The 23,517-nt window shown below is 38.8% G+C and overlaps 1 protein-coding gene across 4 annotated transcripts in view; it reads left to right on the top strand.

Moving 5' to 3' along the window:
* The first annotated feature begins 9,610 nt into the window (after positions 1-9,610).
* LOC103458469 (single-stranded DNA-binding protein 3) overlaps positions 9,611-23,517 on the top strand; it is a 44,958-nt gene continuing 31,051 nt past the window's right edge. For 2 of the 4 annotated variants that reach the window (XM_008399306.3, XM_017302553.2), the window contains exons 1-3: positions 9,611-9,916; positions 20,023-20,095; positions 21,818-21,879. In XM_008399306.3, coding sequence (XP_008397528.1) covers positions 9,861-9,916; positions 20,023-20,095; positions 21,818-21,879 — 191 coding nt within the window. In that variant the 5' untranslated portion in view covers positions 9,611-9,860. The remainder of the gene's footprint in view (positions 9,917-20,022; positions 20,096-21,817; positions 21,880-23,517) is intronic. The other 2 variants (XM_008399307.3, XM_008399305.3) reach the window with 2 other exon arrangements.

Consider the following 23,517-nt stretch of genomic DNA (forward strand, 5'->3'; position numbering starts at 1 on the left):
GTGTGAACTTGAGGAGTATTTTGTGTGTGTTTTGTCAATCTTGGACGAGCGAGGAGACTACAGGCAGCCAGGTGATATCTGTATGCATAAGGCATCACCCGGGGCTAACTGGCTGCTGGAGCTGTGGTGAGCAGCATCTATCATCTCAGGCCGCTGATGAATGTCTGTCCTCAATGGCTCTCTGGCGTAGTTGAGGGGAGCAGAGATAGAGCACGAAATGAGTCGCGGTGGAAAGAAAAAAGGGAGAAGCTGGAGGAAGCAAGGTGGGAAGACGAGGAGGAAGGGTGTAGGCGAGAAGGGAGGAGAGAAGGAGCAGCAGACAAACGTACGAGAGAGGTAGGAGAAGAAGAAGAGGAGAGACCAAGAATATCCAATGACAACGGAGGAGATGCAAAGGAGTGACAAGCAGGAGATGATGCAGGGGAAGAGAATTAGAAAATGTCGGGGGGTGGAAAAAGGCACTTGGAGAGCCTGAAATGACTGCAGAGGAGAAGAGGAGGGAGGAAAAAGTAAGAGATGGGGATGGAAGGGTGAACGAGGAGAACTAAGAGGATGACAGCATGTCAGAAATAAAAGAAGAGGTGGACAAAGAGATGACGTTGGAATAACTAAAATTTGAATGGCAAGACGCAGCATTATTGAAACAAAGGCTTTCACAGAAAATATTCAAACATATTTGTAAACCTGATTAATTTTACTTTTTAAAATCTGAAACATTTTCATGGAAGAGTGTATGATGGTTGCTAACCAGAGACTGCACGGCCTCTCTGAACTGCCACTTAGCCTGAAATGAGCAGTTTTGACCTTGTCCTCACTGACGGGGGTCTTTTTAAAAAGCATCCATACGCAAACTGAGTTTTCATTAAGAAAAAGAAAAAAAAACTTTCCATAGTGAAGATTTTTACTCTGGGGAGCAGAAGTCAAACTGTTACCCTTTAAATACAACATGAAGAAGTTATTGACTGAAACAAAAGTCAATAAACACGAGCTACAACTGTGACTGGGCAAGAAAGTCTGTTGGCACCACTGAGAATCTTCTTCTAAATTATGGTGTTGGTGATGTTGACACCGTTGCTGCCGACTTTCACAACGACGAAACGATCATTTATGAAATTGCAGAAACTGTGTTAATGCAAAAGTTTCGAAAAGGAAATGATATCCACAGCAATGGAGCCAGTTTTCAGATTAATACTTGTGATTTCTTGAGATAACACTTTGCTGATGTGACCATGACGACCCACCAGGGGTGGAAAGTAACTACTGTAACTTCCCGACTACTATTGAGTAAAGCTGACATCAGAGGACAAAATGCTTCTTTTGGAGTGAGTTATTTAAAACTATATAGAAAGGAGGGATGGTGAATAAGTTTGGACAAAATGACTGGAGGAAGGTCAGAACCGCCAGTTTCTGAGGAAGAGGAAAACCACAGACTAGCTTAGTAGCTGTAGTGAATGTTGGAGTAGAAAGGTGCTGAGATGGGTATGAAAGACATGAGAAATGTATTTCCCATTGAAATATTTATGGTTTTATATGCTAACATGTTTTATTTTTTGTTGCACTTTTATTTAAGAAGGTAATCCTTTAATTAAAACAGTTTGAGAACAGTATGTTCTTGTTTCTTTCTCCTGCTCACTAAAAAACTAAGTAACGTGTACGAGAGTAAAATTTTAATGAGTTTTCTGCTTTTATTTGAGTAACATTTTACACTGGTAACTTTACTTATATTTGTTTGTTTTTTATTACACTTCACTTTGACTGGAGTTGGTTATTTTTCTGCTCTTTCCATCTCTGCTGCTACTTTGTTCTGTCCACTTGTTCAATGGCTTTTTATTACAAATGAGGAATCAGCCAATCATTTCACTGCGACTCAACGAACTGAGGCGTCTGAGACAACCTGCCGAAGTTCAAACCGAGCATCTGACTCGAGTATTAAGGAGATTTAAAAGAACGGGCCATCCAAGCCGACGTGTTCAATCAAACACGGAGCTCAAGAACCATTCACTACAACCGAGGTATGCAGAATACAGTCTCTAAATGCACATGTTGAACCCAGATGGGCTACAACAGCAGAAGATCACACCTGGTGCCCTTATTGTCAGCTGAAACCAGGACACTGAGGAACCAGCTTCCACACGCTCACTAAAACTGAACAACAACAGATTGGAAAAAAAAACAAAAAAAACTTTGCCTGAGCCATTGTTTAACCACAGTATTCCGACGTTAAGGTCAGGATTTGTCATAAACGAGATGAAAGTACAGATTGTCCTGCCTTATTTAATTGTTCGCGGTGGTTTGAAGGTATGCAAGGCATTTTATGGGCAATTCTGGCGACGTGTATAGAGTAATTGTCCTGCAATTGAAAAGTGGTGGGTTTGATTTCAGCTTGCTGTCCTCGCATGTTGATGTGTCCCAAGGCACCAACTCGCCTACCAGTTTGGTTATTGACGTATTACTTTTTTTTTCTTTTTTTTTTTAAGTGTGAATGTGGACCTGTAGTCTAAAGTGCTCTGGGTGGTCATTAAGACTTGAAAAGCATCACATAAATTTGGTCCTTTTAGTTTTGACACCTTGATATTGATGCCCTGCCTTCTCGCTTTTCTGTTGTTTTTTTTCTTGTTCTGATCTTGTTTGTTTTGGATTAGTTACATTTTATATAACTGACAGGGTTTTTTATATAAATTTGTACAGGTTTTTATGAATGTATTACAGAAAAAAATATGTTAGATTTTACACTTAACAATTCATGCACCAGTGTTGTTTTCTGCTGTCCTCTGTTCTATCATTTTGCCAAAACCTGACATTGGTTATTATATACAGTATTTATGTTGTAAAGCATTTTGAACTGCTTTCTTGCTGAAAAAGTGCTACACAAATAAACTTGACTTTGACTTGATTTTCTAGTTAGTAAGTGTAATTTTATTTACAGGTATTATAACACATCCAAAGTTATTTCTGTAAACTTTGTTTGAATTCAACACTTCACTTTAACAAAAATTAACAAAAAATATGCTTGAGGTTCCTTGATGGTTGATTCAAACAAAAAATAAAAAATAGAGATTTAATTTTCCCTTTATCTGATTTTACTCAACTTTAAACAAAGTGCATCTTATGGAGTGCTAGTCCTTACAGGTCAATAGAGTTGACCTTAGTCAGAGTATCTGAACATGTAAACTTCTTGCAGATAGAGCGCAAGCTGGGATTTAAATAGGAAAAAACATATTTTTGTAAACTTACTGTGCTGATTTTTTTATTTTTTTTTAACAATTCAAACCCACATTATCTCCGCGAAATGTGCCAGCTACATATGGGGAAGATGTACAAAATAGTATAAGAGAGAGAGAGAAGCAAGAAACAATGGACGAAATGGAACATTTTGAAATCAAATGGACGCCATGGGGACAAAACGCTAACATCCCGATCTGTGTCTTTATATAACAGAAAAGGCAGAGACAGAGAGAGCACACAGTGTCCTTGCTTATCTCAACTCTGTGCAAAAGACGAAGAGCCAGTGTTCCCAGGAATTATTGGGTTCTTGGATCAATAGTGGTGCTATGATAAGACAGTGATAGAGTTTGTGATCTAGGGCTTAAAACACAGGGGTGCACTATCTCTTCTTCTTTCTCTGCTTTTTTTTTGTCCACAGCAGAGTCAGCTGAATGTAAGATTTTTAATAGAAACAGAAAAACAGAAAATCACAAATAGTTCATTTAAGTCTCGATGAGAAAGGTAAGTAGTATAAAGAATAGACTTACAAATTATTATAGCGTCTATAAGATCCAATATGGTGGCTAATGTTCTAATATAGCACAATTTTCACAATAGATTTTAGTAAAAATAACAAAGGTTTCATATTTTTAAAACAGACATGTGTAAAAAATGCAATCCCTACTGCTGCTAAACTAAAATAAGAATAAAACAGTTTCACCTTAATAAGATTGAGGGGTGGCAGTTCTAGTTTTTAAACGATCCTGCCTGTTAATGACTGGAAATGTAAGTACTGTATTTCCGCACTATGAGGCGCACCGGATTATAAGGCGCACCTTCAATGAATTGTCTATTTTAAAACTTTTTTCATATATAACGCGCACCGCATTATAAGGCGCGTAGAACAGACGCTAGAGTAGGGGCTGGAGTTACGTTATGCATCCACTAGATGGAGCTGCACTAAACGGAATATCAACAAAACAGTCTGACTCTGTCGGCGAGGAGAGCCTTCCGCGACTGGGCCAGGGCGTGGCCGGACGATGGTCACTCTTCTCCATTCGCGCACAGCATATTCGTGGAGAACGTGGTGCTAAATGGCCTGCAGACGACCTTATTCTAGAAGGTCGGCAGGTAGATAGGTCAGTCAAACTTTATTAATAGATTACAAACCAGCGGTCTGACAACTATCCCAGCATGCACCGCGCGCTTCTTCTTTTACGGGCGAAAATGAAATCGGCGGCTGCTTACCGTCATAGACATAATATAAGAATAGACGCCTCATGGACCGCTCTCGCCTATTGTCGCTGACGAGATTTAGGGCGGCCATCTTGGAGCGGTCCACCACTCTTTAGCAGGCACAATGACGTATCAGCGCATTTAATCGATCATAACACGTTATGTTTTCGTTACTGGAAACCATATTCAAACATCTATCAAAGCTACTAGTATTTTTTAATACATAGTTCAGCATTTAAATATGCTTAGTGGCTATAACAATAGAATAGGAATGGAATATTCTGATATTGATGTATGATGAGCATTTTACAAAGCACACAGCCGTTCATAATTTATTTAATAAATTAGTAATATCAATACATATTTATATAACTATATAAACACAAATAAATAATGATTAATGCTGAATTATATATTGGATACATGTTTATATGTATGCATATATATATATATATATATATATATATATATATATATATATATATATATATATATATATATATATATGTATATGTTTTTCAGCCGACGAGTTCTAGCTTCAGAGATTCAGCAGCTGAGATTGAGTCCAAAATCCAATGTGAGATTCATCCGTGTTGCAGTGAATCTGCCTCTCTTTATAAATATCTCCCTCTTCTTCCTCACATCGTGTCTTTAGGAAACCTTCAAAACAAAAACGGAAAATTTGGGATGTATCTTACTTTTGACAGAGTGAAAGAATTACATATAAATAATAGTTTTTACCACCTGTGTACACTTTGCTGGTGACAAAATGTAGGTTTTATAATATATGTTACATTGTTTCATTTCTAATGTAGGCTCTTGTGTCAGATAATCTAAGTCAATGTTAGAGAATAATTAATTTTTTTTAGATTTACGGAATCAGTTAGCCTTCATAGTGGGGCTGAACCCAGTATTACACCAAGCACTGTAACTAATACTAGCTGGTATCTCGCCGGTGGACATAATTACAGTAAAGCAATATTCTAATCACAAAATATACACAATAATATGTCCATCTTACTTGTGAAATGTTATCTGTGGAGCCCTCACATCAATAGTCCATCGATCCGAACAACAATATCCCTCAATACTGAGGCATCTTCTGCTGTTTTGATTTAGCAAAGTAGGAGGGACGACCGCTCCAAGATGGCCGCTGTATTTCCTGCGCCGGAGCAGCCGATGCGGGATCTACTCTCATATTATGTCTATGCTTACCGTAGTTGCTAGACCTGTTGTGGCTCAATATTGATCCATATACAAGGCATTTTTAGGCGCACTGTCGGCTTTTGAGGAAATTTAAGGTTTTTAGGTGCACTTTATAGTGCGTAAAATACGGTAACCAAATTTGTCTGTCTTGTAAGACAGTGTAATATGTAGGAGTCTTCTTGCAGCCAGCTGAGTGGTAGTGTGCAGCAACAAGTGGCTCCAAAGCAGCACTCTGCACAGAGGAAACTCCAGAATCACGTTATTTATAACAGGGAGGGGTTGCCAAACAGCTGAATGTGTCCCTCATGTAAGTCTGGCATCCTTTTTTCAGCCATCTAACCAGCAGAGCAGATGTGTCAGAAGACTGTCATTTCATTATAAGGACTTTAAACTGTAGAAATTGTATGAATTCATTAACTAATATACAAACAGCTTATAACTACTTCCAGATAGAAAGACAGCATTTAATCTGGGTGATAAAAATGAACACTTAAACTATTTATTTTCAGTTTATGTGTGCGTTTAGGTTAGTAAAATCAAATAAATGTTAGATTTTTACATTCAGTTGTCATTTTTGACATGGATTATAAGGCTCACTGCCCAGGGCAGCACAGATTTCTCAACCAGGTTATTGCATTTTTTTTTTACATCATAGCCATCCAACAGGCTTGTCTTTTATCAGTTTATCTGTTCTGAATAAATGTCACAAAGTTTTAAAATTATTTATCATGGTCTCAATTTTTACAGCACAAAAACCTTTTTTAACGGGGGAACGTATACTTTTACATGTACTCTTCAGAGGGGTGGCATTACGTAAGATCAACTTTTTTTAGCTTTATACCATTTCCTTCTCTGTTGCTTTGACTCTTTCATGCAAGTTTGAGAAGTCTTTTAATCTCCATGGCAACCGTTCAGCTGTGCAAAAACGCCAGGGGAGACCAAGCGCCACCTTTGCTGCCTCTTCGCAGATGCAGTTTCCAAGCCATGCTTTCGCATTACGGAGCACCGCTCCAACGCAACGTCCTCACTCAGTTCCTTCAGACTAGCCAGCAACATTAGCAAACACCTGGTGGAAACCCACACCTGCTGAGCTCATTACGCAAGCTATTTTTCAGTGAAACTCTGATAAAAACGTTGTTAAGGGATCAATAGAGCAGCGCTGCTGTGATGACTTCCTGAAGGTGGAGTGCTAGAAAGAGCAGGAATTTTTAAAGAGACAGAGGCCCAATTTCAAAGTCTTAAATTATGAATTAAAATTTATTTTAAGTCATATTTGATATGTGCAGCATTTTTATAACAAATGAACGCAGCATAGTTACTTGATTGTTCTATAAGATGATACTATACTAATGCCCTTTTAAAATAATATCTACCTTACTTTCTATATTAAGCTAATTACTCAGATTTTTAAAAATAAAGGATGAGTGTGTTATCGTTGTGCTCAAAGTAAAATCCAAATAATATTCTGTAACTTGGAAGATAAAACAAAAAAACTTCAGCCAATGACATTGTACAAGCGTTCCCCACTTTGGACTCTGTACAAATTAGAATCTACATCATGTTATAGTGGAGCATAAGGAACTCGTAAAATCCTACTCTGTTTAAAGTATATCTGTTCCATAACTGAGGCCATCTGTGCACTTATTTGTTATATAAACAAGATTATTGGGAAAATGTTGATCCTTTATAAAATGATGCCCCTCGCTCCTTTTCTATCTCTTTTGTTCCTCTATTCTTTTATGAAAATGTCTGCTTGCGAGAGCAGGTGTTTGTATCCTCATATAGTAGAAGGCTTTAGCGCATACGCAGAAATATATTCTGTCTTTCGCTCTCTCTGTTTTTCTCTCTCTCTCTCTCTCTCTCTCTCTCTCTCTCTCTCTCTCTCTCTCTCTCTCTCTCTCTCTTTCTCGTGCAGACAGAAATACATGTGCATGTCCAAGCACATATACACACAGGGGCGTGCGTGCAGACAGACAGTCAGCTGTGCCCTTCCCACAGCAAGTAGCACGAAAACAGAGCGCTGCCTGTCCCTGCCTTACATACACACACACACACGCGCGCACCCCCACACGCACACACACACGCACACACACACACACACACACACACACACACACACACACATATATATATATATATATATATATATATATATATATATATATATATATATATATATATATATATATATATATATATATATAATATGCACACACATGGACACACAAACTCTACAAAGAGCTCTCCACATACTCTTAAAGGGACATGACACACAATTAAACTTAGCCGTCAAGAGCCGGCACCACACCTGGACGACAACAAAGTGCATGAGTTACAGCCGCCTTGTCCCTTATATCTGTTAAATGTGACTATTTGTGATTCTGTACTCAAACAGAAGAGCGTGTTTGTGTTCCAAAAAGTTTATTAAAATAGACTTCTATCACTTTTTTTCTTTCAAGTCTTGCATGTTCATAGTTTAGATTGAATGCAAGATGTAAAAAAAGACACACACACACAAAAAAAAACACCTGGCACCATTCAAAATCAACCTGTTAAGAGCTGTAGTTGTGAAACCACAATCTGTTAAAGCGCAAACATTTATGTTTAAAGTTCAAATCAAGAAATGCTGATTTAACTGTAAACCTGCAGAAAATAGGCCATTTGAGCAGCAAAAGTAGCAACTCATAATGATTGTGAGCAGTTTAATGAGGAAATTTTGGAGATATATGAAACATTTCTTCAAATTTCACATGCAACGTAATTGAATTGTAAATTATTTTCTACAGCATGCCCATTAGAGCCTTATCCTTTCACTGTAGCTCTTGTTCCCATTTGGGCCAACTTGACTCTCATTGAGAATGACCCCTGATCAAGCCAAAATAACTCTAATTGACCTTCTGCTGTTAATATGTATTGAATCAACATGCGCACATTTTCTTACAACAGTAAAGCAATAAGCAATAAATCATTACTGTCCAATGCAGGTTTGAATCTTCCACTTGGTGGGCACGAATTAATAATTAGTATGAAATGGAAGCTTAGGGACCAGAGAGGGGAGCAAAAAACAAAACCGGTTTCGTCAAAAACTGCTTTTTTATGACCTAATATAAGCTGGGTTCATGCTTTTAAGTTTTATGTAACAAATAAATTAGGTGATTTCATCGATTGAAACTTGTGTTATTTAGCGCCTGCAAATTGTTGTAGGCATCGACTTAAAAATATAAAAATTCACCTAATTTTTGACCTAAATAGTTAGCGTGATCCTGTAATCACTTGAGAGAGACAGAATGAGAGAGTGAGAGAGAGAGAGTGAGAGAGAGAGAGAGAAAGAGTGAGAGAGAGAGTGAGAGAGAGAGAGAGAGAGAAAGAGAGAGAGAGAGAGTGATCAGGAGTGAAGGAAATACATTTAAAGAGAAGAAACCAAATAAATAATTATTGATAATCGTTGATTTATTTTCTTTTCTTTCTTAAATAAAATAATAAAATGTAATAAAAATGTACAATATAATCTGATCAGGAGGTCAGTGGTGCTGTTGTGGTTGGTGGGCCCCAAACTATATTCTGCCTAGGCCTCATTCAGCCTGGAGCTGGATGGGTCTGTGAACATTAAGATTTAGCTGTAAGTTAATTTATGAGGTAAATTGTAAATTGAAGGTGGTTAATTATTGTTTAGGGTGCACAAATATGACCAAAGCCACCCATTACTTCCTGTTAATATTATATATTTAGTACATTCTACTGTTTAGAATGATTAAACTTAATAGTGATAGTTAAATGCAACAGTGTGACGCTGTAGATAAAAAAAGGGAAAAGTTGCACGAATGCCTGAAGAATAGAACTTGAACTTGAGCGAAGTCTGTACAAACTTGGACACTGTGCCTTTAAGAAGCCCCCACCATCTCACAACAGGGGGGGCGTGAGCTGAATCCAGGAACAGCGATTGAAAAAAAAAAAAAAAAAAAAAAAAAAAAAAAAGCTCCACCACTGCACTGTTTCAAGTTCCCCTCTCCGGCTGAAACCCTGCCTGATTTGTGGGCAATGTTGGGGATGTAGAAAAAAAAAAAGAAAAGGAAACCGGAGCAAAGAGAGCGTAAGGAAGGGAGAGATAGAGAGACAACACTAACTGGGTAGCTATGGAGATAGTAGGTTTTCCTGGTTGCTTTCTTTGACAGGTGTCGAGTGGGATAAAATAAAGTGTGAGAACAGCCTCCAAGATGTACGGCAAGGGTAAAGGAGCTGTGGTCCCCTCCGATAGCCAAGCGAGAGAAAAGTGAGTAAATTATCGCAGTGTCACAACAGCAAACCCCAGTACAGAGAGAGGAGTGTGCTAGGTGGCTAAACTTGCTAACTGATGTCGAAGCAGTTCAGCAACTTCAGACTCATGCACAAGTTTGTTACTTTAACTTTTCTTCTGTTTCTTGCAAGTGAAGCCGTGCTGCTTGTGTTTTTGCCACTTCTCCTGTGTGTGTTGTTGCCTTTTCTCGCCTCTTCTTCTTTAGCATCCTCCAACTTGCAGGCATGTCTGCTAAGTTAGCCCCAGCAGCTAGCTGCAGCCAGTTTCACTCTTGTATTTAATTGTTTTGTTGCTCATGTTCAACCTAAAGCGGCTGCTAAAGTTGCGCCACTTTTTCCCCCCCTCGTCTTTACACGCGTGTGTGCTTTAAATATCCAATACGGAGCATGGAAGTGGGGAGGGATCCCACTCGAGTTTCTTCCTTTCTCCTCAGCCCCCCCACCATGGGGGAACAATGCATTTGGATTTATTGTAGCTGCGCATTTCGTATTGTATCCGATTGCCTTTTGTGTGTGTGTGTGTGCATATGTGTGTCTGCTCTCGGTAAAAAATAGGATACAGCTGTTTTGTGGGGGGGGGTCGGGGGGCTTTGTTACACACTAGCCGTGTTCGTGGCTTGTTCGCGCAGGGGTTGCGAGTCTGCTGGCGCTCGGCTGCGTTGGATCCACGCGTGTTTTCGGCGACTCTTCGTGCAAAAGCGGAGCGGCGCTTTGTAACTTTTGTACCCCGCTCCGTGCAGATCCCCCCACCCCCCGGCAGCGAAAGCGACCCGCGCTGCTGCCCGGAGTAGGCGCTGATCGGCGGGGTCTTTGCAAGGGAAGCTGCAGCCCCTCTCTGAGCCTCTTTGTCTGCATGCCTGTCTCGCCCAGAAGAAGCACGCAGCTCCCCTTCTCAACACTTCGACAAGACAGATCGCTTCCAGATTGACCTTAAATATCAGTTCAATAAGCACCCGGTGCATTAGCGGGCCAATCGGGGGCCACTGACCTGGGTGAGCCTCCCTTGATGTCATCCTACTGTTGTCCCGATTTGATTGGTGTTAAAACTTTGTTGGACTGAACTTTTTTCTTTTCTTTTTTTTTTTTAATGCATTTGCAATCAAACCGGGGACAGAACCTGAGTTTAGATCAACAGGCACCTCTTTGTTTTCTCAAAGCTCTTCCTCATCTCTTTCTTCATCTGCTGCACCTCGGTCCTCATCCCTCACATTGCTGTTGAATTATTGAGACTGACCGAAGCAGCTGCTCTCAGCTTTGCGTCAAGAGTTGAGAGAGAGATGGAGGAGAAAAGAAGAAGAAGAGGAGGAAGATGCGGTGGGCAGACTCATCCATGTTTAAAGAGGGGGTTTTGTCGTGAGCCCCGGGCGAGGTGTCAGATGTACTGATGGTGCACACCAGGGAAATTTCACTCTGTGGAAGCAAATGCGTTTGCGCGCCGATGTCTCCCATCCTAGAAGTTTCGAGGGAGAGAGGCGGGACGGGGAGGTCAAAGGGCACCGCGCTTTCCTCTGTTCTCCGCGTTAACTTTTAAACTCGGTCCGCTGCTTCGTTTGTCCTGCAGGAAGTGGAATCTTTCTCCTCCTCTTTCCTCCTGGAGTGGCTCATCTCCTCAAACTTCTCCTGCTTTTCAGTGAGCCAGCTCGCAAGCTTTAATAATGCAGCAGGCCAGGTGCATGCACAAGCAGCCCCTTACACAACACACACACAGGCAAACACATGCAAACACACGCACGTCGACGCCACACATAAAATTTTCATCGAAGGTCTCGTGAAGGATGGGAGGGCATCGGCAGCATGATCCTCCCATCCCCAAACATGCGAATGGAGTCCTTAAACATCTCCTGCTGCGGGTCAAACTCCTCTAAGGATGCACATGTATCAAGCCTGCACAGAGCAGGGAGATGGTATCAATATTTGAAGACTTTGCTGGATCCTGCGAGCTTTTGCCAGACATTTCAAAACTCCTCCAAATCACTTTAAAGCTATAGGTGTTTAAATGAGATTTTGCACCAGTAAAGTTGCTTGAAGGGTGTAATGTGTGTGTGTGTGTGTGTGTGTGTGTGTGTGTGTGTGTGTGTGTGTGTGTGTGTGTGTGTGTGTGTGTGTGTGTGTGTGTGTGTGGGCCAGTGCTAGACTGACCTGCAAGTGGCAGTGACTTACACTCTACACCAGCGGTCAAAGAGAGCTTTGTGACCTACAAATTGCTGGAAACCTCAGAAAGTGGTCAGATTCCCCTGGCTGCAGTGGTCAAGTGTTTTTGTTGCTCTGTGGAAGGGAAGTCTCCATCCTCCTGGCTTTATTGGTCATTTCTAGAGCTACAGTTACGAACTATGACCCGTGTTCAATCAGGTAGTAGTTAAAGTAGTCGCAGCGATGATTAGCTTGAATTATTCTGGGAAGTAAGGAATTCAAGATGGCTTCTGCGTTGTCTCTTTGGCGTAGTCCACATGTAGCCGGATATCTCGGAAAACAAAAATAATTTTTATGTGTTTATTCATTTAATATGTCTAAAAATAATTGTGAATAAAAACTCTGACCAAAGTGGAGTTTTGAGAAACCTCTCAGTTTGTGTGGACATGGGAAAATAGAGATTTAGGGCCCCGTGCATTACAGTCTGTGACAAATAATGCACGGATATATCGGCATGTTTGCTTTGACATGATTCCTAATCAACATCGTCTTGCCTTTTATTGACTTTATATTCTAATGCACTATTTAAAAGTAGTTCAACCTATAAAACTTTATGTATCTGTCCGCACAAATGAACCTCCTGTCGTCATGTTAAGTACCTACTAGAAAGTCTTGGTGGTGGTTTTGAAGCTATCTGATTGGCTGTCATAGGTTTTAGCTTTGCGCTACACTGCCCCCTGTGGGTTTGGCAAGTTTAAAACAACGCTCGGGTGTTAAACGATGCAGAGATATTTGTTTTAATAAAGACCCACCTACATGTGTACATTTCCCAAGTTTGAACTGCCTTGTTGCTGAAAAAGTGCTTTATAAATAAAGCTTATTCTTCTTAAGTTTGCCTATTTGTATATCTTTTTTGTATGTTAGTGTGAAAGCGAACCCTCTGACCGACAGTTCATGATGTTTATGTATATAAACATGGACAGATTGAATCCATCAATGCATGACACTAAAACCTACTAATGTTTAACCTGGACTGACCCATTTACAGCCAAGCACTGTTGTCACAGTGTTATTATGGGACTGTAGTTGTCCAGATTGAGCAGGAGCGTTCAAATGTTTAGTCACATGGGATCAAAATTGTACCTTCAAAAGTACCTGCTAGCCAAAAATATATAATTTTTAAGAACTAACATCACCAAAAATATATATTTATTTTACCTAGTCAACGACGAACTATAAATCATGTTAATGAATGGAATGAAGTAATTGTTTTTCTTTGTAGGAACAGGATCATAGATTCAAAACCTCAAATAATTTCATGTTTTCCTTGTTAAATGAAAGGCAACCAGTTTATTTTGCGCTGTATTGAAGAAAACTGGACAAAAAAAACAACACATTTCCACAATAAAAATAGGATCTAGGTCAGTCTTCATTTGAAAACACTCACCAAGTTTTCATACAGCAATTGAATGCAGATTTAGCTGAACTAATGTGTACTTTAGGGTATAAGGCAATGAGTAGTTGTGGTCCTATTTACCACAAAAATTTGAAGGAAAACAGAAAGCTTGGGAAAAAAAACATTTTTTTTGGGTATTTTTATGAGCATATTTTAATTTAAAAGTTATGGTTTTGTCCTAATTTCTTTCTTTATTTATTGAATTGTAGTCAGGAGGAACAAGGTAAAAAAAAGAAAATCAGTCCAGTTGCCACAAATAGCTGCTTGGTCACATTATGAACACCCTCGACCTGGAGTAATGTATGACACTGTTATTTTGAATCTTATTAAAAATAATCTTCATTTTCCACTTGATTTTATGTTAAATCATAATTGGATTTGAAAGCTAGTAAATACAGAACCAGTGGTCAGTTTTGTGGTTGATTTCTAAACACTGATTTTTGTAGAACATTGACCCGTTCCATATTAAGGAGAATAATCTTGACTTTTGACTTGGCCTTCTCGTGTCAGCGGTCAAATTATTTACGCCGTTTTTGACTTTTTGTCGTTTAAAACAGAAGCTGTATTGTTCTTGAGTTTACGCTTTAAGCAGTCATTAGCTATTTATATTAGCAACTAGAATAAGTAGTGTGTCTAGACGCACTAATGTAGATTCCTACTATAAAGCTGATATTTCCAAACATATCCAGCAGGCCTCGTAACAGACTCTACTGGATGAAACGGAGCAACTTTGCTGTAATCCATTCAGCCTCCCTATTATCTACTAAAAGCCTTGCTCTCTCTCAGACCCTCAGTAAACAGCGGACATGCCTGGACATATATAGTGGAAATAAAACGGTTTCTTTTTTTTTTTTTACAACTTTTTGTTTCTCTGTGTTTTACTCTAAATTGTCACTGTTGCTGTTACTTTCTCTTTCTATACCAGCTTCCATACTGAAGTGTTATTGTAAAAGCAACCTGGTTGCACTTGGGTGTGGTGCGTTCGCTGACAAAATAAAACCAGATATGTTTTTTCCTGACCTTCCAATTACTGTTAAGGGCAGATCAAACTACAAATGTACTAATTACAACGCCTTGCTGATTTTCCAATAGTAGGCACATATTTCATTTAGTTATCTCAAGGGATTTTTTTCAGTGTGACCTTTTATAAACAAGTTTGATATTCATTCCAAGCACAAGGTGGCATTGGATAAATGTCCTCACTAGGACCAAACTGCTTGTGACAGGACGCTATTTTAGCTTTTTAACATCTTGATCAATAAAAATCAGTTTCCGTTTCCTCCAAAGAATTTTTTTTTCCCAATACAAACTTAAATTCATCAGACCACTGGTAATCAAAATGGGCTAATAAACTCTGATTGAAACTTGTTTCAATCTAAATAAGATTGAAACATGTTATTTAGATGTTTCAATCCGATGTAATTGATCTTCTATCAATTACATCAAAATTAAAATTCGCATTGTTCTCAGTCTGTTTACACAAATGTTGTATTTTTTCATTTCCTACTTGATTCAAGGACACTCTCAGTATATATTCTTGATTAATGTTTACTCTTTTTGTTGGACTAAAATGAGAAAATCCCAATTTGGCAGGTCAGAACTAGGAGAAAGCAAATAAAAGCCTACTCGGCACATTCCTAAAACATCTAAAATGTGAATCAGAACCAGAGTTGTGGTCCGTTTTCATGAAAACATCGCTCTGTCAGTGGGCAGAAGCAAACTGGACAGTTTAATAATCAGCTTTTTGAAAAGTCAAAACATAGATCTTCAGTTGTCAATTAAATCTGTTTTCTATAATTGTGCTCAGTTTATAAATAAATTGGGTCATGCCAATGATTGATTGTTTTAAGGTTAAACAAACTCTGGGATAATTATATTGAAACAGAACTGAAAATAAAACCCTCTTAACTAGAAACTCCATTGCTTCTAGATGCAGGTCAGTTATGTTGTTAAATCTTTAAACGTATAATTTAGTTTTATCTTAAATTACTGAGAAACAGACTCTAATATTGGCCTGTTGGAAATGCCTGCGATTCTTTCTAGGGCTGAGATATCATCATGTAGGAATCATTGGCTCGGTGTTTGCCTATTCATATCTTCCGCAGACTACATTTGCATACTAACAACGTATTTGCATACTATTGGTAGTAAGTACAGGTCAGGCATGGGTCGTGTCTGTTGTAGCACTTTGGAGCAGTATTCATTTCTCCTCCCCTGTGGCAGAAATACTCAGCATTCACGACACAAGGATTCAGCTGGAGTCTTACAGAACCTGCGCTCTTGTTTTGCTGCGACACGTGTGAACAGTTATTTTGTGTTTCCTTCATACATGAATGTCATCTGGTGTTTCAGCAAAGATAAGTTTGTCAGAATCTTGGATTAAACGGGTGTACTTGTGATTAGTAGAGGCAGGTGAGAAAAATTGATTGACGTTGCTGTTCCTGTTGGCTTCAATGTTCTGAATTGACTCGCCGGTGCTGCAGATCGTTTTTTGTTAATGACTTTCTGTTGGTGCGATGAAAAACCTGAATGTCAAATACAAAAGCGGAGCGCTGAAGGTTCGCGGTTTTAACACTTGGTTATTGTACAGCATGCAAATACGGTCTTTATTAAAAAATATTGAGGAAGATGCCACTCCTTGTTGGTGTTGAGCCAGACTTCATCAAACACGGGGGAGCTCTACACATCCTAACTTGAGTCATGGCAAGATTTGGGGGAAATAAATTTCTTTTTCCATTATTAATTTATAACTCTACTTTTTTATAACGAATGCCTCCTGCTTTGCAAAAAGAATTGCAGAGTTCGACATAAAATCCGACGTTTTTAGCAAATATTCAAAAGTTTTCTAATCTTGCTGCTGAAAGCTGCCAGTTTTCACTGCTCAGGTTTTAGCTATTCTTTCAGAACCACAATGATGATGATGATATAATAATAATATGGGGTAGCCGGTACCTGTCTCTCCTGGCACCTGCTACTGGGAGAGGCAAAGCTTCACACTTTATCCACTAAGTCGGACTTGTTTCCGGTTAGAGTTGTTCTTCGTCACCAATTCTACTCGTAACCTTTACCGACAAAATTTCTTGATTCAACCAAGTTGTTGAGAGGATCCATTTTTCTGACCTCGGGATCGTCTTTTTGCAGATGATGTGGTTCTTTTGGCTTCGTCGGGTCGTGATCTCCAGCTTTTACTGGAGCGGTTTACAGCTGAGTGTGAAGTGACCGGAATGAAAATCAACCCCTCCAAACGTAAAACCATCGTCCCCATCCCAAAAAAGGATAGAGTGGCTTCTCAGTCCCAAGTGGAAGAATTTTAAGTTTCTCTGGTTCTGTTCAGAAATTAGGGGGAAAAGTGAGTGGTACATTGATGGACCTGTGGACGCCACAACAGTGGTGGTGTTGAAATGGCTGGTTAGGATTCCTGTTCTGTGGGCGTCCCACTGGGAGGGAGACCCAGATAAAGATTTGGGGCATGCTGGAGGGTCTATGTTTATAAAAACAAAACTTACTAAATTAAGAAGAAGTTTGTCCTTTTCATTTAAGTCTTAATTAAAATGAAAAACAGATGCTGAAGGCAGCATAATATAAGTGTAATGATAAGAAGTGCAGAATCAAATTCCAGTCGTTATTGCAGTATCAGTGTGGGCAACGCTCAGTCGCATCTTTAGATGCAGTGTTTGGTAGGACAGACTAGTTTGGGTGCATTAAACCTTAGCTTTCCATTGTTATCTGGCCTGTTTGATGGTCTTCTATGTAACTGATGTTGGTGACCAAGATTTAGACGCTTAAGGTGAAGAAAAGAGTGAAAACATGTTTGCTCTCAAGAAGCAAACTGATGAAGACATTAAGGCAGTATTACAGTTAATAATCTCTCTTATAGTTATGAAGATTATCAATGTGCTTTGCATTTGATTGCATTGCAGCCATGTTTCAATTCAGCAGATAGGAAAGCAGAAGATGTCTTTTAAGTAGCTGTAAATTGAGTCTCTATACGGCGCAGTACAAAGGAAAATCTAAAGAGCTATCATTGTTTAAAAGCAAAGCGCACAACAGCCTGATTATCTCAGAAACCATGTTTCATTGATCAGCTCATTGACTGCTGATGGTGACAATGACACTGAGCTACTGTCCTTCTCATTAGGACCTTATTGGCCTGTCAGAGGAGTGTCTGCTGTGGGCGCACGGGGCACTGTCATATCCACACTCCGGGTCGATTGATGGTCCATTAACAGCCTATTAAACATGACTAAGTGAAGGAGTTTGGAGTACAATGTTGGGCCAATGGGGGTTTCCCACTCTGCCTGATAAGATTAGTGGATTTCAATTTGTTAAAGTTTTTTTGGGCTTTTCTAGCAGTGATTTATTTTATATATTTTTTTAATTGTCATACCAGAGCTTTTTCTTTTTTAATTGGTGGGAATACCTGTTTGTCTTGCTGCAATGAATCATTAAATTAAATTATAGCTAATTGCATGATTATCAGTTTTGCATTTATTGAAAGTTGGAGAAAAATAAATGTTCTCATAATGTTTTTTCACCATCTGTCTGAGTTGACCTAGTTATGGAGATTATATTGTTTGAAAAGTCTTTAAAAATAATGCCAATGCCCTGTCTGCTGCTGTAGTGTCTCATGGCATTTTAGAGCTACTTGACTATAATCAGAATCACAATTTTACCCAATATGAGCAATAATAAAACGGCAAAGCTCTGATTGGTGCAACATTCGGTACAATCTTTATAGCAACGCAATAAAAATGTGCTTGCCAATAACAGATTTGTTAACTTGGATGGGCTATCACTCTTTTATACCCACATCTAGGTGACCTAGATGGTAAAGGTCAAGTAGAAGGTTATGGACTTGAAAGTGGCTTAAGTTCAATCCTCTTGGATTATGTGTGTCATGCAGGATTGATATCCTCATCCTACATTTAACAATAATGTAGCACTTTCATGTGTTTCTAATCACGTGCAGCTCTATGTTGCAGCTCCAGCATTTGTTTGGGAATAGGAACATAGTTTACATTCAGTAGCTGTAGCAACCTCTTGCAAATGTTTTCTAGTTTTAATTTAGTGTTAGGGAAATTATCATTTAATTTAAAGACTTTTTTTCTGTAGGAGGGGCAGGAAAATAAGCAAGACGGCGGACATGTCAGGCAGTTTTATAAGAGATATTCTAACTGGCTATATTGTGATTGTATGGGCGCATCTTGTAAAAACTTAAGATAAGACATTACTAGTGTGTATCATAGTGATAGCTGACATCAAAGGTTTTTCACAGATGCTGAATTTTTCTAAACATGATGAAGTGGATTTTTGTTCTGGAACGTTATCTGAATTATTTCACTTCAGTCCAATAAAACTAATCTATCCAGCTCATGTACTTCATGTGCCAGTAGAGGAAACCATCTTTGTGCTGCTGGTGATCTTTACTCAAACCCTTCAAACTCAAAGACTTATTCATCATCACCCTAAATGGACTTTTATCTACTACAATTAACTAAGTATTTGCATTAAAAAGAAATTATAAAGGTGGTGTCATTTTTTTCACCATTTCAAAAGGTTCGGGGAAATATTTAGAACATTGTTAAATATTGGCCACAACGGCAAAAATATTGTATATCGATATCGGCCCAAATGTTCACCAGTATAAGAAAAGGTGCTTCTTTCAAAAAGCAGTTGTTTTTTGAAATAAAAGATTTTTTTTTTTATTAACTTATATCTGTACCTACTACTCTGATGTCACCCCAGAAAACTTCCAGTTGGGAAATCCTCCTAATAAATCTCCATTCTGTCCGAACCAAGCGAAATTACCACATTTTGACAGCATCTCAATACTATCTGGATATTTGAATAGACTTTGTCTGAAACAGAAAAGCACTGAAACATTTATTGCTGCTGCTAAAATAATCTAAAATTCAGATTTCTATTTTTCTTTTATGGTTAAAGAAATCGTATATGTCGTCTTACTTTACTTTAATTTTCAAACTCTGGATACAATTTGATACGGCGGTTGTTTTTGTCAGTAGCTTTGCTTTTACTATAGCACACACTCAAGTTTAAAAAAAAAAAACGAGGCGATATCACAACTTTTTTGGCTCATAGATGGATTTTAATTCAGGTTGACCTGAACCTGTAGTTCATAAACACAACTGTTCAATTTCTGTCTTTATTTGCAAGTCTTCAGCTGAAATATGTCGGCTGAAAAGCTGAAGCCATTTTCAGCATTTTCTTGTTTTTTAATTTTTGAAACCTACAGAAGATGAGACCCGATTACTAGTGAAGAAGTTAAAGGTTTCTATTTTCTACTTGGCACTCTGTCTAGAATATTGTAACAATTTCAGGGGGAAAAAAATCTAGAAATTTGAGTCTGGAACGGTATTTAATTTTGAAATTAAAATTATTTTGAAAGTATGCTTTAAACCGTTGCCTACCGATTTCCAATTCTTGTTTCACGCAACACTTAAACCTAGCATTTCTTTTTTTTTTCTTTCTCATTTCAGGTTAGCGTTATATGTGTACGAGTACCTGCTACATGTGGGAGCACAGAAGTCAGCACAGACCTTCCTGTCTGAGGTAAGACTGCGTCTTCGACTCAGAACACATTTAGCTCTGACCGAACGTTCAAAGTCCTCCCGAATTGTTGTCTTTCGTTGGAAATCACCTCTGCTTTAAGTTCAGCCGGCTCCTGTTGAAACATGTTACCTGCAAAGTGGGCCCAAGTGCTTCTGAAGGCAAACGGCTCTCTACATTCCTCAGTCTTAATGCAGATCTAAGCAAATACACACTCTTTCAAGTTTTAGCTTTTACACAGCAAGATAAACACCAGTAAGGACATAATTAAATGAACAGCGTGTCAATATTTATTAAAAGCTCCGGGCAGGTGCTGGTAATTTACGGCTAAACCGAAAAACTTTTTACCAACCAGAATGTACTGAACAGGCCGTGAAGTGGTAAGACTTGGGCAATTATCTCAAAAGTCTTAAGTGTGGGAAAGGCTAAGAAGGACATTTTGAACAATTTGGATTCCTAAGTGAAAAATGCATGGTGTAGTATGAAAGATTATTCACAAAAAATGTAAAAATGTCACAAGTTATTGTTGCATCGACCCGTTGACCATTGATTGAAGTCTTCAGTCTTTCTAGCTGCTTTTCAGTATATCTGTTACAGAAAAAAATTCAATTGATTCGATATATCTAAGTTAAAAACACGTTTGTCTATAAGAAAATCAACAACCAGTGTTCTTTGATGCTCTTTGTTTAGTTTAGTGGAAATCGTATAAAAGTAGGAACATATGCTTTGATGAATAAATAAGGATAACCTTGTATCTGTTTGCTCTGCAGCACATTTCACTGATTTTTATTTTTTTTCTCATGTCGCCATGAAATAAAAACAAAGTTTGCTCAAATGAAACTGAACCTTTTTCATAGACCGCTAAAAGAGAGTTGTTATTGTTCAGTAAGACGTGACCAGTTCATCTATACCTGCATATTTTCTCAGACGTTTTTCACAGCTTCATGTCCTTTAGAGGGAACATTTATAGAGTTGTACATAAATAAATAGCTGGTGGTGTTAATGAGAAGAGGCAACGTTACATAGGAAGAAAAATCAAACCCGTGCAAGAATGTGATTGACATAAAATATGAAATAATGATGTTACTTCAAGTATTATCAAGGATGGTTCCTAATGTTGTTTTTTTTCAGATGCACCAATAAACCCCTTCCTGGCCAGTACAAATGTATATATTTTCTTTATATTTTTATCATTATTCTAAGGGCTATACATAAAAAAAGAATAATTGTTGTGCAGGTTATTTTCTAGAGTTTGATTTTTTGAATCCTTACGGAAATTGAGGGAATTACAAGATTGTCCTAGTTATGCACGCAAACATGTTCCTAACCTTTTGTTATTATTATTTCTGTCTCGGTAATGTTTTTTGGTTTTGTTTCTGTGCGGTCAGTTCAAGGGTCTAAACATGACCTCCTGGTGCAAGTTGTTACGTGATGCTTTAGTTTTACACCAGATCCTGCTGACTCTACGCCAATGAAATCTGAAAACCTAAAACAAAGCCGAAGTACTTTGGAGAACTCCATATTTAGATGTTTGCATCAAAATACTTTCTCAAAGCGTCTCTTCAGTCGTGTGGGAGCGTTTGAATCTGGACCCACGTTTGTTAAAGAATGAAAGCTGATGTCAGAAGCTGTTCTCGGTTTTACGCAGTGATTACACTTTCTTAATCCCAGGACCTACAAACCAGATGCTTTCGCTCACGACTCTCCTCCTTGTTTTCTTCTCAGATTCGATGGGAGAAAAATATTACATTAGGGGAGCCACCCGGATTCCTTCATTCGTGGTGGTGGTGAGTATCCCTGTCACGTTTATTCCTGCCTTCACGAAACCAGCGACTGAATAAGCAGGTTCCACATTTACGCTTTGTTTGCCTTCTCCATGCCTGTTTATTTGTCCTGACCTCCTACAGTGTCTTTCTATATCAGTGAAATCTACAATTCGTGGATACTTTCCCAAAAAAAAACAGATCATATTATGTAAATGCGCAGAAAATGAGATTCATGTTCTCGTCGATGATTTAAAAATGTCCTCCTGGAACTGAAAGTCCAGCCGACCGTCAGCCTTTTTCTTGACCAGACTCAGCGAGGCCCTGACCCCCGCCGCTCTCTCCTCCTCCTTGGCCCCTCCTCCCGCTCCCCAGCCTTCGCCGCCGCTTCTGAAACAATAGATCCAGATGGTTGGGGAATGGACCCCCATCTTCGCTCCTCCTCCTTCCCCCTCTCCTCACCCTTTGTGTTGCCCCCCACCCTCCGACTTTACCCCCTTTGTTCACACGGGGAGAGGGCTTTTTAGCAGATTAACCCGTTGCATTCCAGCTTCCTTTGTGTCACCTCCTTGTCATTTCTCCCCCTCTATCAGACTTGACCTGTTGGGTCAACACCTTAAAGCCCCGATCAGCATTTTCACTGGATTTTACTTCACTGGTGCATTGTGGGATACAGTGCATTCAAACATTTCTTCATTTACCCCTCCAAAAAAATGTCACAAAAGCAGCTTGTTGAATTTTAAGGAGCTATAACTCACACTTACATGAGTTTTTCAGGTTATTTATGGCTTCTTTTTAAAATGACATTATAGTTTTAATCCCATAAGTGGTTCTTGAGACACTTCTCAATATGTCGGTATGTGATAATTAAATTGTGAGACAAATGCAGTAGTCAAACACAAGAGCTCAAAGGCATCTACTGCACATCTACTGCTCAGTGCAACGCTGGTAGAAAAGTTGTTTTTACTAAAGGGATACTAGACAAGCGACGCTGTGATGACTTCCTGAAGGCGGAGCTTCAGAAAGGGAAAGAGTTAGAGGCCCAAATTCAAGACTTTAAATTACAAAGTCAATTCTCTTTAGTCATTTTAAAGAAAACAACTGAAGGTTGCTTTATGGCACTATGTGCCTGGAAAACACATAACACCGCCCTTTAAATTATACTATTTATTTAGGATGTAGGAATTTTGGTAAATAAAAAGTTCATTGTTTTTTTTACTTTTCCTCATGACGACATGTTTTTGCTAACATAAGCCAAAAACCCATTCTTCTCCAAAAGAGAGAAGAAACAAACTAATTTGTGATCTGTTTAGTGAAATAAAGGAGAAGATGGAGACACTGAAAAAGCCGCTGTGTGTTTAGGAGAATGAAAAAGTGTAACTCTCAGGCGTTTGGCATGTTTGTTAGCATTCATTGCATTCTGCTGATGTGAAGTGAAGAGTCTGGCTGATTAGCCCTCTCAGTGGTCGTCTTGCTGTTCCAGTGCCTTAATAGTGTGTTTGTTAAATCAGTGCTCAAAGAGTGATCCAGTAAGAACCTCTTAGAAAGGTATTCAACACAATTATTAGCAGCTTGATTAGCCTCTCTTCTCTTAAATGTTGTAGAAAACCTGTCCTCAGATTCCCCCACTGTTGTGCTTCTGAATATCGGGGTCATCTGAGG

Source organism: Poecilia reticulata, chromosome 22, assembly GCF_904066995.2.
Source record: "Poecilia reticulata chromosome 22, P_reticulata-male-v2, whole genome shotgun sequence".
Lineage (NCBI taxonomy): Eukaryota > Metazoa > Chordata > Actinopteri > Cyprinodontiformes > Poeciliidae > Poecilia > Poecilia reticulata.